Raw genomic sequence first — 21,036 nt, forward strand, 5'->3', positions numbered from 1 at the left:
TCTTGAACTATAACTTAGACATAAATATAACACAATTTATGGATGAGGAAATTCAATTTCATGCTGTTTCAAACACATTTTTGTTTATTACATAACTACAGTTCTCTGTACATGAGATAGTGTATTACATGAAATATATGTATGGACACGTTATCTGTCTGTGTTTCTACATAGGGATTATGAACAGCCTATTTATTACAAAGAGGATTGTTTTATGGGATGTATTTGTATACAAGCAGTATCCTGAGTGCCTATTATGCGACTACGTTGCTGTGCATCTGAGTGTTGTCATAGTTACCCAGATGGTGTGTGGATGAGCAGCTCCAGATGAATAAATATTCCAAGCAGTAGGTGGAAAACCTCCTAAGAACAGTGCAGACAGACAGATATGGCTTGAGTCATGGCTTTTCTATTTATTAGCTGTCAAACCTTGGACAAATGAGGTGATTCCTGTCAATCCCAGAATCATCATCTGTAAAATGGGATCAATGAGGACTAATTCTCATGAGCACTGAATAATATCATGTTTGTAAAATGCTTCACATTGTATCTGGCACGATGTTAGTGCCATTCAGCAGTTTTGAAATTTTTCCATGGTACTAGGGATCAAACCCAGGGGCTCTCTAACACTGAGCTACCTCTTTGGGTCATTTAAAATCTTTTATTTTGAGACAGAATCTTGCTACATTGCCCAGACAGGACTTGAACTTGCCCTCCTCCGGACTCGGCTTCCCAGTGTTCTAGGATTACAGGCATGTACCACTGCACCCAGCTAAGACTGCTTCCTCTTCCTCCTCCTCTTCCTCCTCCTTTCACCTACCCCTCCGTTTTCCCTTCCTCCTCCTTTTGCAATACTGGGGATCAAAACATCTCCACCCTTTTATATTTTTTTAAATTTTGAAATGGGATCTCACTAAGTTCCCCAGGGGAGACTTGAACTTGTGATTTTCTTGCTTCAGACATGCACATAACCCATGTTAATTCTTCCTTTTGTCCCCTTCCCTCCATCCCTTCCTGCTCCCTTCAACTCTTGTTCCCCTTCCCATCTGCAAAAACTCTGCTTTCCTTTTTTTCCACTCTGCCTTTTTAGATCCCTTTTCCCTTTCTTCCGTCTCCTATCCCTCCATCTCTTCCTCCCCTCCCCTTTGGAAAATGATCTCCCTATTTCCTATTGTCCATATACAATGGAGTACTGCTCTGCAGTGAAGAAGGATAAACTTGAGGCATATGCTGGTAAACAGATGCACCTGAAGATCATAATGTCAAGTGAAATAAATCAGATGTGAAGTTTAAATATAGTATGGTTTCTCTTATATGAGAAGCTCAAAGTATAAATAAAGCACAAAATAGCAATAGTGTTACTTTTAAGTATTCTTGGCCTGTCCCATTTAAATACAATGACTTCTGTGGGAACCAATTCTCAGACCCAGCACCCACCTGTGTGCAGACTAACTGGGCGTATGGGGTGCAGGAATGTGCGGCTCAGTGAAGATACAGAGGAGCCCCAGACTGCGAGTGCCTCTTTCTCTGGTTGTCTTTCCTGATCCCTGCTGCGGCCCTGTTTCACACTACCTCCACAAACACTCTCTTCCCACTCTTAGACTCTTAGGGGCTGCTGTCTCTATCTCTACATGCGTTCTTCCTAGTCTTTGTGTCATCTTTGGTAACACCAGGATTTAATCTGGCCTTGGCCTTTGCTGCAGTCTGGCTGTTTGTGGCCTCCAAAACTCGTGTTGAAACTTGATCCCCAAAGTCCTATGTTCTTAGAGGATGTGGAGGCGGGGCATCTGGACAGCACTGAGAACCAGAGGGGGTCATGGCAGTGGGGACCGCATGATGGCCTTAGTGACACAAGAAGAGGACCCTGGGTGTGTGCTGCCCCGCAGACCCGCAGCCGTGACCCAGCAAAAGGTTCTAACAGAATTTCTTCCTCTATTTCTCCTCAGCCTTCTCTTCCTCCTCTTCTTTTCCACCTTCTTCTTCTTGTAGTACCAGGGACCCAACATCCCCATACCTTTTTATTTGTTCTTTGAAGACAGCGTCTCACTAAGTTGCCCAGCTAGGACTCGAACTTGTGATTTTCTTGCCTCGCCACATGCCAAGCAGATGCTGGCACCATGCTCTTGGACATCCCAGCCTCGAGGTCCACAAACTAAATAAACCTCTGTTCTCTGTAAATCAGCCAGTGTGTGGTATTCAGGTATAAAACCTCCAAATGCACTAGGATAACAATCAGGAAGACTTTGGGGAGAGGAGGGTAGAAGGTAGTTTTTTCTTATACCTGCCTAGAAATTCTTTGATTATTTTTCTTCAGTGTTTTGGCAACAGTAAAGATAACAATAATAATAGTAGTAGTAGTAGTAATAATAATAAATCACTGAGCTTCAGCTATTCAGATATACAAGCTCAGCCACAGTGAAAGTTCTCTCTTGCTCAGTTTTGGAACGCAGAGTTTAGTTTAACCTTAACAACTGCTATGGATGGGGTGCTTGTTCCCATGGAAACTCATGTTGTACAGGAACAGACTGATACACAGAGCAAAGCCACCTGTGTAGAAGCCCAGGCTTGCAGCTTCCCTGACAGCATGAATTGTTGGGTGTTGCGGGCCTGGAGTTCTCAGAGGGTGCTATGTAGAAATCAACGTAAAAATAGGCAGTGTTTGGTGCACATTGGTATGATTACACTGCGCTGACTGCTAAAAGCTACAACTTTAGGTCAAGAGAAGTTAGTCAACTGCCTTGCAACCTCAGTGAAAGGGAAAAACTGAACTTGATTGTTCGTTGTTGTGCAACTCTCATATTCTACATCAAGAAAGGTTGGCATAACTACACAGAAAAAAAATCGCTTTGAGTAACTTTAAAATAGAGTGTTGATTACCTATTCCTAGTGGAATATATTCAAGGAACAAAATGGAACCACAGAGAAACATTAAAGTTCATTCAGTCAACTTGTTAGCTGGTATTTTTAAACTCAAACTTATTCTTATACATAGTAGGAGAAAGCAAATAAGAAATTAAGTCAATGTGAATGAAGACTTTCAAGGAAAGTAAATATAAAATCAAAGATCTGTAATCCTGTAATCACAAATTTGAATTGGAGATATTAGTATGAAATGATGATTTCTATTTCTCTTCCTAAAATGATAGAGTCTGGCTTTATTTATTGCAAAATCTTAGATACAATGATCCAATAGCATCAAGCATACAAGACTGTGGTCTCTAAATGTTATTTCTTATTAGAAAGAATGAAGGCTCCTTAGAGAAATCGCCAATTTCAGGAAATACACAAAGGAAGAATGGAAATTGTTTTTTGGAATTTCTGCAAAAATGGCTGTGAAAGCCCTTTGCCATTATTTTCTCTTGACTTTTAAGATTTTTAATGTATAATCTAGATAAGCTATAGGCACAGGGAATTTTTCCCATTAGGTGGCTTCTCTATTCCCTTTTTCATAATTTCACTTTTATGTTAATGGTTTGTAAGTAAATTTCCAACAAGCATCCAATGGCTGGTTAAAGTGCAGTGTACTACATAATGGCATGCTATACTATATTAATTAGTGGTATATTAAATGATTAAGAAAAATAAAATTTCACTCACTGTAAGTCATGCTTTCTAAAGAGCACTCTAGATTACATTAATCAGGGCATATTCAGAAGCTGCAATTCAATACAGCAGTGAGAAATAACAGCACAGATCTTTGACTTGGATGATGGAACTAGGCTTTCAGTGTTCTTATGGTTTAAGATCAGTAAGATAAACATGATCCATTGAAACGTGCAGCGCATACTTGGTTTGGCTGCATGAGGTTGCTCTGCAGGGTCCTTTCTGTGAAGGTTCCTAGGATCCCAGCGTGAGCTGATCCCTTCCAATTCATTTACCAAAAGCACAATGGTCCAGGTTGATGTTGGGACAGGGCCTGCTTCATGAATTCCTGGGGCCCCATGCACACTGGGCCCCTTGCTATGTTATCTGCTCTGCATCTAAGTAACCTTGTAGGCTGGGTTTTGGGATTGCCCATTCATTTTTCAATAGTTATGTTCTTTTGAGCTGAAAGTATAAATCTGAATAAAGTCCAATTTTTCTTTATTAATTTTCATGTGTGTCCATTTCAGGAAGGTATTTTTTTCCTTGAGGTTTCCGCTTATGTTTCATTCAGAGCGTTTATGGATCATAGACCTAAATGTGAAAGGCAGAACCTTAAAACTTCCAGTGGGAAGCTAAGAAGAAAATGAACAGACAAGCCACAGACTGGGTAAAAAATACTCACAGTGCATATATTTGAAGAAGGAATTGTATCCAGAGTATGTATAATAAACCCTGCAAATCAGCAATATAATAAAGCAACATAATGTTTACAAATGGGTGGAAGAAGATATTTAAATTTTCTACAAGTATAAGGAAAGGTGCTCAATAGGATCAGTCACCAGGAAAATGCAAATGAAAACAACATTCAAGTAGCACTTCAAAGCTACTAGGTTTGTTAAAATAAATTCTGACAAAACCAAACGCTACCAAAGCTGTGGAACACCTGGAACTCTTCTATGACACTTACAGGCATGAGAAATGGTACACTTTGGAGACCTGGTTGACAGTTTCTTACAAAGTGAAACACATATCTTCCACATACCCCAGTGGTTTAATTCCTAGGTATTTTAACTAAGAGAAATCAAAACATCTGTCTAACAAAGACTTTAGGTGAATGCTCATAACCGTCCCAACCTGACAATAACCCAAGTATCCCTCAGTGCCTCAGCCACTTTCCTCATTGCTGGGACAAAATAACCAACACCTACAACTTAAAAAGAGGAGAGGTTCCTTTTGGTTCATGATTTCAGTCCACAGTCTGCTAGCTCCAAGGCAGGTCGGCCGGCCAGAGGAGAAGCTGTTCACACCATGGCAGCCAGGATGCAAAGACTAAAAGGCAGAATCAAGAAGGGAGATCTACACTTCCAAATCACGGCCCAGGGATGTGCCTCTTCTGACCGGACCCCAAAGTCCAATCGCCTTCCACAAACCCCATGTCTAAGCCCCTGAAGCATTAGGGAGACATCCAGACATAAATCACAATAGCAAGAAAATGAATAAACCAGCTATTGTGTATTCACACCATGGAATACTGACTTGTTGGCAATAACAACGACTGAGTAGCCCATACACACAACTATGACACAGAAGAATCTCAAAAACATTACTTTAGTTGAAAGAAGCCGGCTGTCATGCAGTAGATAAGGTATGATTCCATTATGTGACATTCTGGCACAGACCCAAGTCATCTATGGTGAAAAATGTCAGAAAATGATTGATTGGGGTAGAAGGGTCAGGGCTTCAGAACGAACTAACAGGAAAAGGGCAAAGGAGAGTTTCTCGGGCAAATTATATTCAATATATTATTTTAGAAGGTGACTACTGGGGTGTATAGAACGGTGAAACTCCTCAGGTTGAAGACTGACAATCCGTAGAATTTTATTATATTAAATTATGCCTTCATAAAAACACATATACCCTGGGGGGAAGTGAATAATGACTTTAATGGATTTAGACACATAAAATAATATATTTAAAAATTTTTTTGAGTTCATAATATTGCCAGAAGAAAGACTCCAACAACCTCACTGGTCATCTTTGGAGGTTGCTATGGCACCAAGTCAGTTTTCTAAAAATGTTTAAAAGAGGGAATGGAGCATTTATCCTGTTTTGTTTGAATTGTATTTCAAAGCATCCAAAGAGTTGAAGAGGAAAAGTTCTTTCTAATAGAATTACAGTTTATAAATACAGAGTGAATGTAGACTTTTAAAAAAAAATCACCATTTCATAGGCGTTAATGAAATAATGGATGAAGGTGATGATCATAGGCAGCTGCTAAGACCGTTAATTAGGTGAAAGGTTGGTGGCGAGCTCCATAAAGGATCAATCAGGCTGACAATGTCTGAACTCCGTGTTGAATCTTAACATCACTGAGAGCAAAACAAGCAGGCATTATGTTATCTCCTAACGCGATGTGATCGGAAGTTTGCAGCGTCACATTCCCTGTGTGCTCTTGCCAGGAAAGAAGAAAGGAGGGAAGAAAGAGAAGGAGGGAGGAAAGGAGGAATGAATGAAAGAAAGAAGAAGGGAAGGAGGGCTTAATCAGTCCTCTAGATCTAAGACCTAATTACAGCGCAGAGAAAATGGAGGTGAGAGGAACAATTTAGAGACATCAAGAGGAATCAATCTGCTAAATCCAGATGGTGCAAAATTTCACAGGACAAATGACTTGGTTTCTTCAACAGACAAATGGCAAGAAAATAACAAAGGTAAAGGGAAATGTTATAGATTAAAAGATACTTAGGAGACATATAAATCACATGCAACATGTGGGTGGGCTTTGTTTGAATTCTTAATTGGGCAAACCAACTGTAAAAACATATGGTTTTTTTTGAGAAAATATGACAGGATTTTGAGAAAATGTGAATTGGATATTAAATCTTGCTATGTATAATGTTATGTTAAGCCTATACTTTAAAAAGTCTTCATATGTTAGCAATGTACTCTGAAGTATTTATAGGTGGAATGATGTGATGTCTGAGGATTTGCTTTTAAAAAACCGAGAGGCAGTTACTAAAAAAAAAATAGCAAAAATTGTTGATACGTACTGAACTTGAATGATTAGTACATTTAGATTCATTATACTGTTCTATTTTAGTGTTTGTTTCAAGTTTTACATAACACAATCTTGAATCAAAGTAAAAGAAATTAACATAAAATGTAATGCCTACATTCTTCATTTCTTAATTTGCTCTGAGGGGAAAAAAGAGTAAGAAACAAAATAATCTAAATCCCTCATTCACTCAGAGTAGATTTCCCAACCTGTCTCCAAATATCTGACATCATGGAATTTTAAAGAACAATGCAGAGGGAAGACATTTTACACTACAGCTGATGTCACATATCTGCCTATTTTTTGGAAGACCTCCTGAGGAAGGGATATCTGGTGTGAGGAAGGGATACACGTGTGTGTTGACACACATGTGTGCATGAATATGCATGGGTATTGCATATGTGTTTTTAACTTTTTACCTATAGTCATGTGCTCCTTGTCTTTAAGACTGTGGCAAGATATCTTAATAAAGATAACAAAATGGTACAGCTGTCTGATGCCAGAGACTGTTTAAAATCACTTTCTCCGCTCCTTCCATGTTTAATAAAACACTGCTCCGCACTGAGGCTATGTTGTATCACAGGGAAAGTTGAAGGAAAAGGTACCACTGCAGATTCATTTTTACAGCTAGGGGGCACCTCAGCTGTGGCTCCAGAGGCAGGAGGGCGGGGCCTCAGCATTTCTTTCTGAGAGGTGACACAGACACGAAAGGGTAGGATTGGATGATATACTAGGAGAAGCATGTTCTTGTCTCAAATGGGCATCTGGAATAGAGATGTGAAAGTTGTAAACATTTTTTTCCCAAAATTTTCAAAATATTTCTTGGAATATTTTTCCAAAAATTTTTCAGGAAAAATTGAAAATGGTCCTCAATTTAAAAACAATATTGTTTAGCTAACTATGTAATTCTTTAGTTGTATCCTTTGAGGGCAAAAACCTGCTATAACTCAATGGTTCAAACTATAAAAGGAATTCCCGCTAGGCGTGGTGCTATATACCTGCAATCCCAGCACTCTGGGAGCCTGAGGCAGTTTGAATCCAGCTTGAACAACTTAACGATTTAGTGAGACCTTGTCAAATAAATAAATAAATGTAAATAAATTTTAAAAATTTAAAAGGTATCACCACATCCTAACACCTTATTTCCTTTACGTCAGCACACATTCCAAGCACCATGGGTCAGCAGAAACAGAGGGTAATGGCAAACCTTTTCCTATTCTTGGCTGGGATCCAATACTGTTCCTGTGTGTTCTTGACATCTCACTGTGAGGTCACAGAGACCTGCTTCTCTGGGACTCAACATTGCTAGGGTAGAACTTCTCAGACGCCTGCCTACAGGCCTTTCCTAGCAGTGTTCTCTACCTAGTGAATCCACCCCCCTGCTCAGTAACTAAAGGGCATCCTTAATATTGTGCTCCCATCCACTCACTCCTCACACTCATTAACCACCCTGTTCTATCAGCTGAACCTCCTAACCAGCTCTTCAATCTTCTCCACACCTACTGCTTGAGGGCACTTATTGTGAGCTCTGCTCTCAGTTGCCACAAACCCAGACCTCTTGTGTCTTCTCTTTCTTGGCTCAGTTATTGCCAGTCTCCTTTCCAGCTGTTCCTTCCATGAATGCTATGTTGCTTTTTACCCTGGGCTCTGGCCTAGCCTCTCTTCTTTTTTCTCCAGGAAACCTTTTCCTTCTTGAGACTTTAAGCATAATCCGTATGTCAAACAAGTTCAAGTCTATCTCAGGCTTAGGTGTCTCTTCTTAGATTAGTCTGCATGTGTGCAAATACATCTGGGCTAGACAGAAGATTTTCAGAAACCTGAGACCTCTCATACCTACAGCAGAAGGTGTCTTCTCTTCACCTTCCCCCAAACATCCTCCTGTAGTGCTCTTCATCGCAGAGAACACCACCAGTATCTTCAAGCTGCTCAGCCTTGACCCCACTTCCCTTTTTCTTTTTACTTCTCCTCTCTTCTACTTCCTGAATTTGTCCATTTCTCTTCCTCAATTATAGTACAAGTTCTCTCTCACCAACCTTTCTTTTCCTCTGGAATGTATTCAGCTTTATAGTCCATTTTCCACATGGCAGTAGTAATGATCTTTTTATTAAAAAGAAAGTCTGATCACCCCTTAAATTCCTTCAAATGAGGGTGGCAATGGGTTTATAAGATTATATATGTATCAGCTATCTATCTGTCAATCAATTGATTGACCTAACCATCCATCTATCATCTATCTATCTATTTGTTCATCATTCTCTCCAACCATCTAAAATGTCCACAGCGGTTGTTATAGTTTGGATTTACAATGTCTCCTTGAAGGCCCTTGTGTTAAGGCTGGATCCTGAGCTTGGCTGGCTCTCTAGTGAGGTGGAAGGGATTTTAAGAGGTGGGCCCTGGTGGGAAGCTTTAGGTCACTGAAGGCATGTCCTCAAAGGGGACCCTGGTTTCTTCCTCTTTTCCTCTTTCACTTCCTGACTATGCGGTAAACAACTGCTCTGCCACATGGTCCCTACCATGATGTGTGGCCCCAAAGCGACGGAGTCAATCAATCCTAGACTGAAACCCCGCAGAACTGTGACTCAACATAATCCTTTTCTAAGTTTCTTACTTCAGATATTTTGTTCATCAGCTTGATGTTACTAAACTAACAGAAACTGTAGTTATGACAAGCTGACACAATGATACTTAAGAAAATCCCAAGTTTTTCTTTACAATTCCCCCATAAACTAGGACCCAAGATTTCTGCTGCTGCCTCTAACAGATTTTCCTCTTCCTTTCTCTGCTCTCACCATCCTGAACTCTTGCAGTTCCCAGAACCCACTTCTCTATCAGCATTCCAATCTTTGCATATGCTTTTTTCTCTGCCTGGAATACTTACACTCGCAGAACCCCTCTTTGACTATGTAAGATTCATTTTAAAAGTTTTAAAATATCAGTTCCTTGAGGACACTCTCCTCAGGTAATATTCCCTTAACATATTCAACCATAGCATGCTCTTTCCTATCTTCACAGATTTATCCCATTGGCAGTTACTTATTTAATGGATAACCTGATCATGAATTCCATGGATATACCACCAAGCCTATTGACTGTGGAATCCCTAGTGGAAGTGTCTGCTAAAGTAGAGAAAGTACTCACCAAGCCTCCACTGCCTTTAAAAGCACTCAACTGATTCATAATATATTCATCTAGATTGAAGACTCCTCTGTGAAATCTTAAGGTCTATGCTGTACCTAAATGAGACCAGGGAATTTGCTCTGAATTTTATCACAGATAGATGCTAACTCTGTATTATGAAGACACACACATAACCAAAGACGATCTCCTTCAGACCATGCCTTATATCAAATCATAACTGCTATAGTTTAGGTGTTAAATATCTACCATAAGTGTATGTATTAAAAGGCTTGATTCTCTAGTGTGGCACTGTGGAGAGTGGTGGATCTTTCAGGAGGTGGGAATTAGTAGGAGTTTTTCAGTTATTAGTAACATGCCTTAGAAGGGATGGTGGGCCCTAGTCTCTTCCCCTTTTTCTTTTACTTCTGGGCACTGGATGAGCATCTTTGCTTAATCATGTGATCTGTCCATGGTATGTTATCTTGTCATAAGCCCCAAAACAACAGGGCCAGCCAATCACGGACTGAAACCTCTGCAAGCATGAGCTTGAATAAACCTTCTCGCTTTACAGGTTGATTATATTAGATATTTTGAAGCAGTAGCAGAAAGCTGACTAATGTAATCACAGCAGGGGAAAGAGAACCAAAGATGTGTGCATTCTGAGATTCAAGAAAATTAAATGGAATTGATGGTCTGGTCCCCTCTGTGCGTGACCATCATCCAAATCACATTGTTCAATGATGTTCCAAAAAGACTGACAAAAGCCAAAAGAGGCTGCTGGACATCAGAGTTGTTGATGCCAAATCTCAAGATGGCAAATGGAAAGGTGGTATTCATCTGTTTAACACAGATGCTTTGTGGTGAATCCCAAAATCATGGGGGAGCAGCCTTGAGCAGGGCAACAGTCACAGTGTGTCTTGTCAGAGCTACATGTCGACAAGGGAGTAGCAAAACTAAGAACAGAGGAGGCGGAGAGGCCAGTGTGAGTGGGAGAATTCCATGTTCGTTACGGTTTAGATCTAAAATGTCTCCCCAAAGTCTCCTGTGTGTGAAAGGTGATTGTATCATGGGGGGTACTGTACTCCTCAATGGATTCATCCATGTGTGGGTTCACAGCTGAATATGCTTTTAGCTCGTGGGACCTGATTGGAGGTGGCTCACTTGGAGCGTGACCTTGAAGTCTGCAGTTCTGTGCCTGGGTTTTCTCTTCTTTCGTCTTCCTGACTACCATGAGGTGAGCAGTATTCCTCAACCATCACCTTCCATCATGCCATTTCTATATTGGACCCAGTCAACAATGGACTGAACCCACCGGCAACTATAAGCCTAGTAAGCCTCTCCTCCTTTAAATTGTAGGTGTTGGGTATTTTGTCCCAATGGCAGGAAAGTAACCAATACAGTGTTCTTTTGAGGGCTTGAGGTTTTGGCCACCCCAGCGGGCTCATAACTTCTAAATGACTGATCTGAAAGAAACAAGTGCCCAAATCTACTGCTGAGGTTATTCCAGTTGGTTCAGGAACTGCCATGGCTGAGTCTGTAGGGTGTCCTTCTGATCATAAGTGTGTTGAACTCAGATAGACTGAGGTGGCCAAGATGGCAGGAATGCCAACCTGGTCTCAACTGAATCATAAATATGGCACCTCTCCTCCTTAGAGGTATGGTGTCACACAGAGGCATCATGAACTATGAAGCTAGAAATTAGGTATCCAATAAATTCTGCTTTCTAAGAATGTTATTATTACCTTGCATAAATTAAAATACACCTATCCTCTGCCATGATGCACCATGACATGGCCAGAGCAATGAAGACTTAGCTTCTGAATCCTTTGGCGGTGAAGTCTTGAGGAACTCAGCAAGAGGTCCCTGCAAAGGTTACACCATGGAAAGGTGTGGGGCTGGGTCAGATCAGGCAAGAAGGTAACCACATTTGTGCACTTTCAAGTCCTCCTATTTGTTTACTTCCACAGTGGGTCCTCTGTTTCCCAAATATTTCAACCAGTGTGTATATATAGTAACTCTGCCTTTATTCAGTCCTTGGGATTCTTGAGTAAAGGAAGCTAAGATATTAAGTTTAAGCATTTTCTGATAGTTTAGAAGATCTGAAAAGAGCCTTTTCATTGCCTCCCCTTAGCAATACCTACCTGACAGGATTTAGCAGTCCTGGGTGCAGCCATTTATAGAAGGGTTCAGAGGAGTTAATGTCTTTTCTTCTCAAACTGACTGATATATTGAAGCCACCTGATTTTACATCATTTAAAGGTAACCTATCTCTTCTCTCTCTGGACATTTTTTTTCTCTTAACATTTAGACATGTTACTATCATATGCATGGTTATAGCTTCTGATTAATGTTACTCAGAACTGAAAAGAAAGCTTCCAATTTCTAATCTTACTTATTTTCTCAACCCCAGAAACCTTTCTTCGCCTTCACTCTATTGACTGCTTTGGTCACAGACAAGCTGTCAATGATCCAAGCAATACCCTGAGAGTCAACTCTACTATTTTTTTTTTTCTTAAAACACATGAAGTCTTTAAATTCTCTCTCTTCTCGTGACACAATATGTACTGAGGATAAAATTAAGTAACAAAAAATTCTTGGGAACGATAAGAAAGATCATAGATGGGCCTCTTTTTGGTGACAGAAATCACCAAGAAACATGTGCAAAAACCAGCAGGAAAAGACACTGTTCTCATATCAGCACTTTTCTTACAGCATGTGCTATTATAGGAGAATATACATTAAAATGTTAACTAAAACATAGGATGTTTGTCCTTTCTTATAAATAAAACTGTTTATGTAAATTTATGTGTGTGTTGCATGAAAATTATATATATATATATACATATTTACAGAAAGTTCTGAATTTTTCAAGCAAAAGGGAGAGATACCTTAAGAATACACTTATTACTCAAATAATTTGTGCCCTGAGCAACATAAAATATTATAATATCAAAGGAGAAGGAGTATAGTTTGTAAAATTAAAGAGAACACCTTTTAATTTTTGGTAGTAGTGAGGATTGAGCAACTCAGGGCCTCTGCACTGAGTTACATCCCCAGCCTTGTAAATTTTTTAAAAATTTAAAAATTTTAATTTTAATTCTTATTAAGGAAGGAATCTGCTTGCTCTTCAATTCTACCTGCTGTACTTGGGTTAACATCTCTGCACAAAAGAGGTTAATATTAAAAATAAAAGGCTTATGCCAAACGCTGCCAAAGTCTGGCCGACTTCTACAACTTTTTGGAGCCACTATTCACCAATATTCTACTTTTAAATTTTTGGCCTATGTGGAATATAAAGCTGAAATATCAAAAATAAAATAAAATGTTCTCCTAAAGTCTCACATGTTCAGGAATGGGGCATTTCAAAGGCGATTTGACAAGGCGGGTGCTATGCTCATCAGCAGATTCATCGTTTTGAATTCATAGCTGAATATGCTATTAGGAGGTAGAACCTGGCTGCAGGGAGAATCACTGAGGGCATGAATATACTGGAAGGGTGTATTCTTGTCACTGGCTCCTCCTCTCTCTCTCTGCTTTCTAGCTCATATGGGTTAAATAGTTTCCTTCCACCAGGCCCTTGTACCATGCCAGTTTTGCCTTACAGCCTGCTGTTCATGGACTCAACCCTCTGAAACCATGAACCAAAATAAACTTCTCCTCCTTTAAGGTTCTGGTGTTGGGTATTTTGTCCCAGTGACAGGAAAGTGACCAATATATCCCCCACATAGTGGTAACTATGTAGGTATGGATATACTAATTAGGTCGATGGTGGTTATCATTTATGTGATATATGTCATATTGCACATATTAATCACACACAATTCTATGTCAGTAATAGCTCAGTAAGGTTAGTAAAATAAATTTCCAGGTTAAAAACAAAAGCAAATGCCTTTGTGAGGAAATTAACATCTTCTACCTAGCCAGCCTTAACAATGACTTCTGCTGTCACAGTCTTAGTTGTCCTTAGGGAGAAGCCTACAGTGGCACTCAAATCTGAGCACATTCCTCTTGTCCCAGCAATCTCTCCACCTGTACTTCTCCCTCCCCAGGGACAGTGTTTCACCCATCACCTGCTCTCTGCTCTGCTGGTAATGGCTTACTTGATGTCTTTCTCAAGATATATTCACTCTCTGTGGTCTTTAAAATAAAATGAAAGAAAAAAAAGGGAAACTCAATTCTTTCCATACAGGGCATCCTTTAACTTCTTGCCCTCATAGATATGGACCTGCAAGAAGCTATTTGAACTCACACAGCCTCACCTCCCATGTGACCATCACTGCCTTCCAATTTGGCATGTCTCTCTCATTTCACTGCTTCTACTCATGTTCAATTGTTCAATCATTCATTTAACAAATATGCACTGAGCCATGAACCAGGCTTGGTCCTATATGGTTGGGATGCAAAGGTGAGAAAAAGGTGTCTGCGCTCCACAGAGCTTGCAGTGGGAAAACTGCAATGCAGGGACTTCATTGAAGGGAAGAGAGAGAAAAGCAATACACATACGAGAAAGTAAATTCCATGGTGTGTTGGAAGTTGATGAGTACAAAGGGAAGAAAGAGGCAAAAAAGTACAGGGAGGAAGGAGAAAATAGGAGGGGTGCAATTTAAGTTGCAGGCAAAGGCTCAGCATGCTGGGTCCAGATCTTTTCCTTTAATTAAGTTCAAAATGGAGGAATGATGAATATATTAGCTATGCTTGTGGGCTTTTGAATTGTGAGGCTTTAAGAGAAAATCTTATGCAAATACCACTGAGGAAAGAACCCTCTGGAATTGGAGGCACAGGAAGAAGAGTCTGCAGTCTTGAAAAGGGAGTGATTTTAGGATTCAGGGATGGTCCCAAACATCCGCCTCACTCATGCAACCTGGGGGGTTCATTACAATGGTTGTTCACCGTCTGTTTACTATATGGGGAGACAAAGCTTTTCATCCTGCAAAAGGGAGGTCAAGTGCAGATGGGAAGTCCAATAGGTGTCAAAAAATGGGTGATCAATACTGAATATTTAGGGAAAACCAGTGAGATCAGATGAAGAGAGCAGGCTTTGTTTGATTGAGGCTCCTGGTTACGTACTGGGTCCCCACTTAGATAAAATAAAAATAAGACTGCAGTAGAGGAAACAAAAAGGAATGTAATAAGCCTGAAACATTACAGTTGTGTCCTGAGTTGTTCACAAGAATCCTGCTTCCCAAGTATGCAAGACAGTTTTGCCCAACTCTACGGGGGTTCAGGACGGACAGCAGTGACACAGAGACCCAGCCTGGCTTCCTCCTAACATTAATATTGGGTACAACAGACAGAAGAAGCAAATCCACTGTTTGGTGATTATTGGTGGTAACAAAAAAGTTAATGACACTTGTTAAAGGAAGAAATGATTCTCAGCAATTTTGATGGGTGTAGGTGGTAATGAGATTCTGTAACAAAGGGCACAACCTGGGCTCAACTCTCATTATAGCATGGGGAAGTGGGAATTTATAGCACAGGAGCACACTGGGGGCCAGTGGATGGAAAATTACTAATCACACAAGACTACAGGAGATTCTGCTCTGTAGGATTCATTCTGGAGACAGTAAAAAAGGATGGAACATGGTGTGGGGGTGCAGGGTGGAGGATTAGGCACCTGATCAGATGTGGACAATGATCAGACATTCAGGGTGTATGGTTCTTGCTAAGCCTACTTAATAGGTTCTTGCTAAAACTGGATTCTATCAGGAAATACAAAGATAGGCCTAGGAGAAAAGTTCTGGAGCCTGATCAAAGTTTGGTCCAGTAAGGAATTATTGTCACGAGGACTAAGGCATCTTCTTGTCTTTGGTCCCCTTGGGACTTATTTACCTTAACTCTAAAATGGAGAGGCTGGAATGCACCAATGGTTTCCAACTTTTTTTTTTTTTTAAACAGTGGAATTACTTTTGCAAACAAAATGCTAAGTAGAACCCAGTGCAGAAGCTGTAACTGGAGCTGATCTCAGCTGGGAGCCCAGTAATAGGTTCATTCTGTTCCCTCCTGTGTTTGCACCAACCAGAAGCATTTCTGGGAAATGGGGGATCCCCAGAATATGAGGCTTCCCTCCTCCAGCATCTTATAAATCTACCATGGAAACAAATAACTGAAGTACCCAGGGTAGAGTTATTAGTTCAAGTAGGTCACTTAATTTTAAGAAAATTTAAGGAGAAAGCAAAATTGGATGCAAGTAAGAACCAAACTTTCCGGTGAACATTCGGAACAGGTCACCAAGGAATGAAACAAATTAGTTAATCTCTAGAAAAGCAAAACCCAGGTTCCTCTATCTGAGAAGAAGTGACCACTGTGCTTAGACACCTCCCTAGGAGTGGTGAGGTGGACTAAATCTACCGTTCATCAACTCCAAGGGCCCTAAATATACCTTAACGACGACTAAGCAACTCTGCTCACTACCACCAATAAATCAAGAGGAAGACACGCCATTTCACAAACCTTGATTCCAAGCTCTATATTTTCTCCTCCATACACATCCATCCCAGGGTCCAGAAGACCAATTTCACCAAAGAACTTCCTGTTGACCACGAAGGAGCAGCCAATCATAGCAGGCGTTCTGTGGGAGAGAGAGAGAAGCTAAGCTCATTGGAGTCCCAGCAGCAGGTGTCCTTCTGGAGGCTGATTTTCTCCGGAAAAATCAAGTCAAGTCCATTTCTACATTCCCATCTCTACCTTTTAGCTGCAGAAAAACTAGGGGAGCTGAAACATGTAGGGCCATCCCAGCTCCTTCACAGACTGGATGAGGGCTGGGTCTCGCAAATCACATGATGTCTGCACTCATGCAAGTGGTTCTCACTGCATCATGGTAACATCGTGGAGGTCCATGGGAAGTCTCAAGGAAGTTCAGAAGGAGGAGCAGGGAGTGGAGGGGCTGGTGAACCCGTTCCACTCTCCACCATGGACGTAGAAGAGATTTAGCAAGCCAGGAGTGCGAAGGGAAATTGGAGAGGAAAAATCAAAAGCAAAGGATCCAATCTCCATGCTATGCTGGCAGAAAATCAGTCAGGGTGCTTGGTGTAGAAAGGAGGGAGCAGACTCAGAGAGGAAGCCAGTGGTGTCCATGGGTATCAGTAATAAATGACAGAGAGATGACCTCAGGTAACAGAGAGGGGGCAGGAGAGACAGAAAGGACACCTCCAGGGAACCTTGAATTCTGAAAGCAGAGATTATTACTTTATTCTCACATATGTAAATCCATATGATTGGTTCTTATGGGATAGACAAGTTGACACAATGGGAACTAGAGACAGAATCACGAGAGGCAATATCACTAGAGGATATGTGTGCAGGGTGGATGGAAACGTTGCATTAGTGAGCCACGCTGCTTGCACTGTTAGTGAGGGGCAACCCACTGACACATGCTACACATTGCATTACATCAGGTAGTGCAGTATAATACCAAGAAGTCCTTACTATGCCTCTGGCCCTGTTTCCCGATTTATGGGTATCCTTTTTTTTTTTTTTTTTTTTGGTACCAGGATTTGAACTCATGACCTCATGTTTGCCAGGCAGGAACTTTCACCACTGAGCTATATCCCCAGCCCTGGGTATCCTTGTATAATAAATTTATTCAGCAACTATTTCTCAGCATCTTCTATATCTAAGGAACTTCCCTTGACTTCCTTCATTCAAGAAACTAAGAGTAAATATAAAAATATTACAGTGGTATATTATTATGGTAACCATGTACTGAGTACCTGTTATATCAAGCACAAGGCACAAAGCACTGTCTCTGCCCTGGAAACCCCCCACCCCATGAGGAAGGCAGAAACACCTCTTCAACAGTAGAGCCACATGGAGATTAAGCAAACTTCTCTGAGTCACAGGATAAAATTCAGAACCTGTCTAACTTCAAAGCCCGTATGCTCTTCAAAAGAGGCTTTGTGGAGGGGCTGGTGAACCCTCACATTGCCAAAGCCCCAAATACCAGCAAGATGCTCTCCTGGGCAGAACAGACCGCTCTCGTAGGTGGCCCTTGTGCCGCCCAGAGCGATGAGTGGAGTTTGCTTGAGCTTAAGTGTGGGCTGTAGTTTTAGCGCCTCACTGGCTCATCCTGATCTCTAACTTGACTTGACCTCAGGGCCCAGATTTCTGATTACGTGGAGGTCCTCTTGGTGCCCATGTGGTGAAGCAGTGTGGGGCTCCCAGGAGAAGCACAGGGGTCAGTGTTGACCACTGGCACTGCTAGTGTAGCTGTGTGAAGTTTACAAGAGGCTCGAGAGCTCGTTTTGATCGCTACAGAATACTGCTGCATGGATTAAATAAGTAGGTATGCAACACGCCCAGAGCACAGAGCAGAAGAGCAAAAATGTTCCTTTCTTCTTTCTGCGAGGCCTCTCCAGGTTTTCCCAGAATGCTTTTGCCAGTTGCACTGATGTACATAGGACACTGCCCTCTGCAGCTACAGCTGTAACGCCCCTTACTACACCAGCAGTGGCAGTGCCCTCCATGGTCAATCACTTCCTCCCAGGACTGGAAGGGCATTGCATGGATCCATCTCTTGTCTCAAGCAACCAAAATAGAGAAAGCACCAAACGCAAACTGGGTCAGTCAAACCCAGGTTTCTACAGGAGCCTGAAATCCAGACAGTGCTGAGAGCTGGAGCTGCAGCATCCTACACTAACTAAGGGTAGAGGCTGCCATGTTAGAGGAGCTCTGCTGGCCCCTTGTGTGCAAGCGACTGCAGCTGCAGGAGGCAAACGCACAGCAGAGATGACCCGGGGCATCCTGCAGTCTGCAGAGTGCAGACCGTGAGAGACAAACAGACCCTGGGGTTAACTGTTTTCTACACAGCAATTATGAGCAATCTCCCTAAAGCCTATGCCTGGAGTCTGAAAACGTTCGACAATGACAAGCATGTGTACTTAGGACCAGCTCCAAGCCTTGGCGTTTTCCAACCTCTCAGGGGAAGGCAGGGAAGTTAACATCACAGGGAAGAGGCAAGCCACACATGAAAGAATCACGTTTGACACAGCCCTGTGGGCAGCAAAAATGCTTCCCAGGGACAGTGCCAGGTCCCTCTGCATCACCAACATCTCTGTTGCTTCTTAGAAAACAGCTTCTAGCCAGGCATGGTGGTACACACTTGTAATCCCATCCCAGCGCTCTGGGAAGCTGAGGCAGGAGGGTTGCCAAGTTTGAGCCCAACCTGAGCAACTTAGTGACTTAGTGAGACTTTGTCTCAAAATAAAGAGGTCTGGGGATGTAGCTCAGTTCAAAGACCCTAGGTTCAGTCCTGCATCCCCACACCGCACACACCCACGCACGAACACACCTCAGAATCACTGAGTCTGACTTACAGAGGTGGGACTTAGGGTTTGTGTTCCCACCAGGACAACCATCCTGTGGAGTCTTCTCTACAGCCGCCTATCAGGTCCCTTCCTGCGAGCAGAAAAGTCATCCCTGAAACTGGCCCGTGTGACTCTTGCAGCTGCTGTCACGTGTGACATGGGGCAGGCACCTGCTAAGCCCAGCGGAAGAAATGATGGAGTGAACAGATCTGGGTGAGGATGCCTGGTGGGGAGGGGCTCCGGGAAGCCTCAGGGAGCAAAGGGACAGCGAGGCTGGAAGGGAGAAGGGAAGAGAAGCGGGAGGAAAGGGAGGGAGGGCAGATGAGGGAGAGAGAGGAAGAGGAAATGCTACAGAGGGAGCGGGAGGGAAGCAGAGGGGAGGGAGGGGACAGAAGACGCGAGGAAAGGATCCAAAGCTCATCACTTCCGGATTTCTCTCCCTTCCAGATCCTTCTCCGGTTGCCCTTTGGGTAACATCTTCCCCGTCAAGCAGTCTGATATTTTAATGTAACTGGGTTTTACTGGGATGGTACTTTTCAGCTGGAGGTGATAGGGAGATGTATCAGAGAGGAACTTTCCCTCAGCCCCTCTCTATGGGAAACTGCTCCATTCAGCATCTTGGACCACTTTCCACCTGAAAATGCCCAGGGCTTCCTACAGTACACTGGCGAGGTCACCTCACGCCTCCTTGTTGAAACAAGGCCAGCACAGTTTAGCCAGTCAGGCTGGTGCCAGGGCCCATCATGAAAGGCCACCAGAAGACAGGGTAGGAGGCTGTGGAGCAAACAGGGATGCTTTTTGCTGTTGGTGTCATGTGAAAAGATCCCGTAAAGGTTACAATTGAAATCTGCCACAGTGTAAAGAACAACTGGACAGGGACTAGAGGCGAGGCAGGAAGCAGCTCCGACATGCGTCCCCAGGAGGTGGCTTATCACGCCCATCAGAAGTAGAAGGCCACAGTCCCATCACACCAGGCCTGGGCCTTCCCTATGGTGCAGGAGCTGCCGCGACGAACTGCATGGAGACTACACGAACCTGCCTCACAGTTCTCCCCCTCACTTTGAACACACTCATCCCATCATTCGTGCCACTTTCTGCAGCAGTTCTGCAAGTCCTTTTTCACGAGTGTCTTTAGTTGCACTGTCATGGCTGCTTCCATGTCCAGAACTGATTCATAACATTTGCCTTTCATGGTCCTCTTGACTCTGGGGAAGAGCCAGAAGTCGCTGGGTGCCAGATCTGAACAAGGTGGATAAGGACGAATTATAATGCTTTTCAGCTTGCCTTCCCGTTGGAGGGCATTTTTTATCACACCTCATAAAGATGCGCAGGAAAGAGGAGTCCAGAACTGTTTCAGAAACTGGCAAGAATTATGGGATGAGTGTTTTGAAAGTAAGGGGGAGGATTCTGAGGGCGATTCATGGCGATGTGCCTTTTAGTGAAATAAATTTTGCAATGTAAATATTCACGGTATAGTTTTATCTTGCCTCATAAATGGTTAAAAGACATCCTCACCCCTGGCTTGGCCAAGCAGTGTCGCTAGTGACTGGAGTTCTCGAGCTACCTGAGCAGACTGACAATGGGCAGTCGTCATTCTCCCCTGTCTGGGAGAAGGAGACCTCCAGGAGGAAGCCACGGCCTGCCCCACCTGGGACGTGCTGTAACCCGTGGCAGGTTAGCGAGCCTTGTCCTTTCAATCAGCCAAGCCCGGTCCCATTTCCTCTCCACAGTGGTGTCCTCGCCACCTGCCCAACCAAGCGAGCCGCAGTCGATGGCACTTTGGGGCTGATGAGATCCTAGAATGTGCGCACACAGCCCCATCCTTCAAACTCAGCTGCGATTACCACCATGAGCGCAAACATTTCAATTCAGAAGCATTCAAAATGATAATCATATTAAGGAATCTGCCAAAGCCTAATAGCTCCATTACAGAGGAGAAGAAAAGAAATTAAAAATAATTGCTTTTATTGTTCCTGTTAC

The 21,036-nt window shown here is 42.5% G+C and overlaps 1 protein-coding gene across 1 annotated transcript in view; it reads right to left on the bottom strand.

Moving 5' to 3' along the window:
• Wbscr17 (Williams-Beuren syndrome chromosome region 17) overlaps nucleotides 1-21,036 on the bottom strand; it is a 454,663-nt gene that overhangs the window by 95,381 nt on the left and 338,246 nt on the right. The window contains exon 6 of the mRNA XM_005396732.2: nucleotides 16,205-16,322. Coding sequence (XP_005396789.1) covers nucleotides 16,205-16,322 — 118 coding nt within the window. The remainder of the gene's footprint in view (nucleotides 1-16,204; nucleotides 16,323-21,036) is intronic.

Source organism: Chinchilla lanigera, unplaced genomic scaffold, assembly GCF_000276665.1.
Source record: "Chinchilla lanigera isolate Chin_1 unplaced genomic scaffold, ChiLan1.0 scaffold00055, whole genome shotgun sequence".
Classification (NCBI taxonomy): domain Eukaryota; kingdom Metazoa; phylum Chordata; class Mammalia; order Rodentia; family Chinchillidae; genus Chinchilla; species Chinchilla lanigera.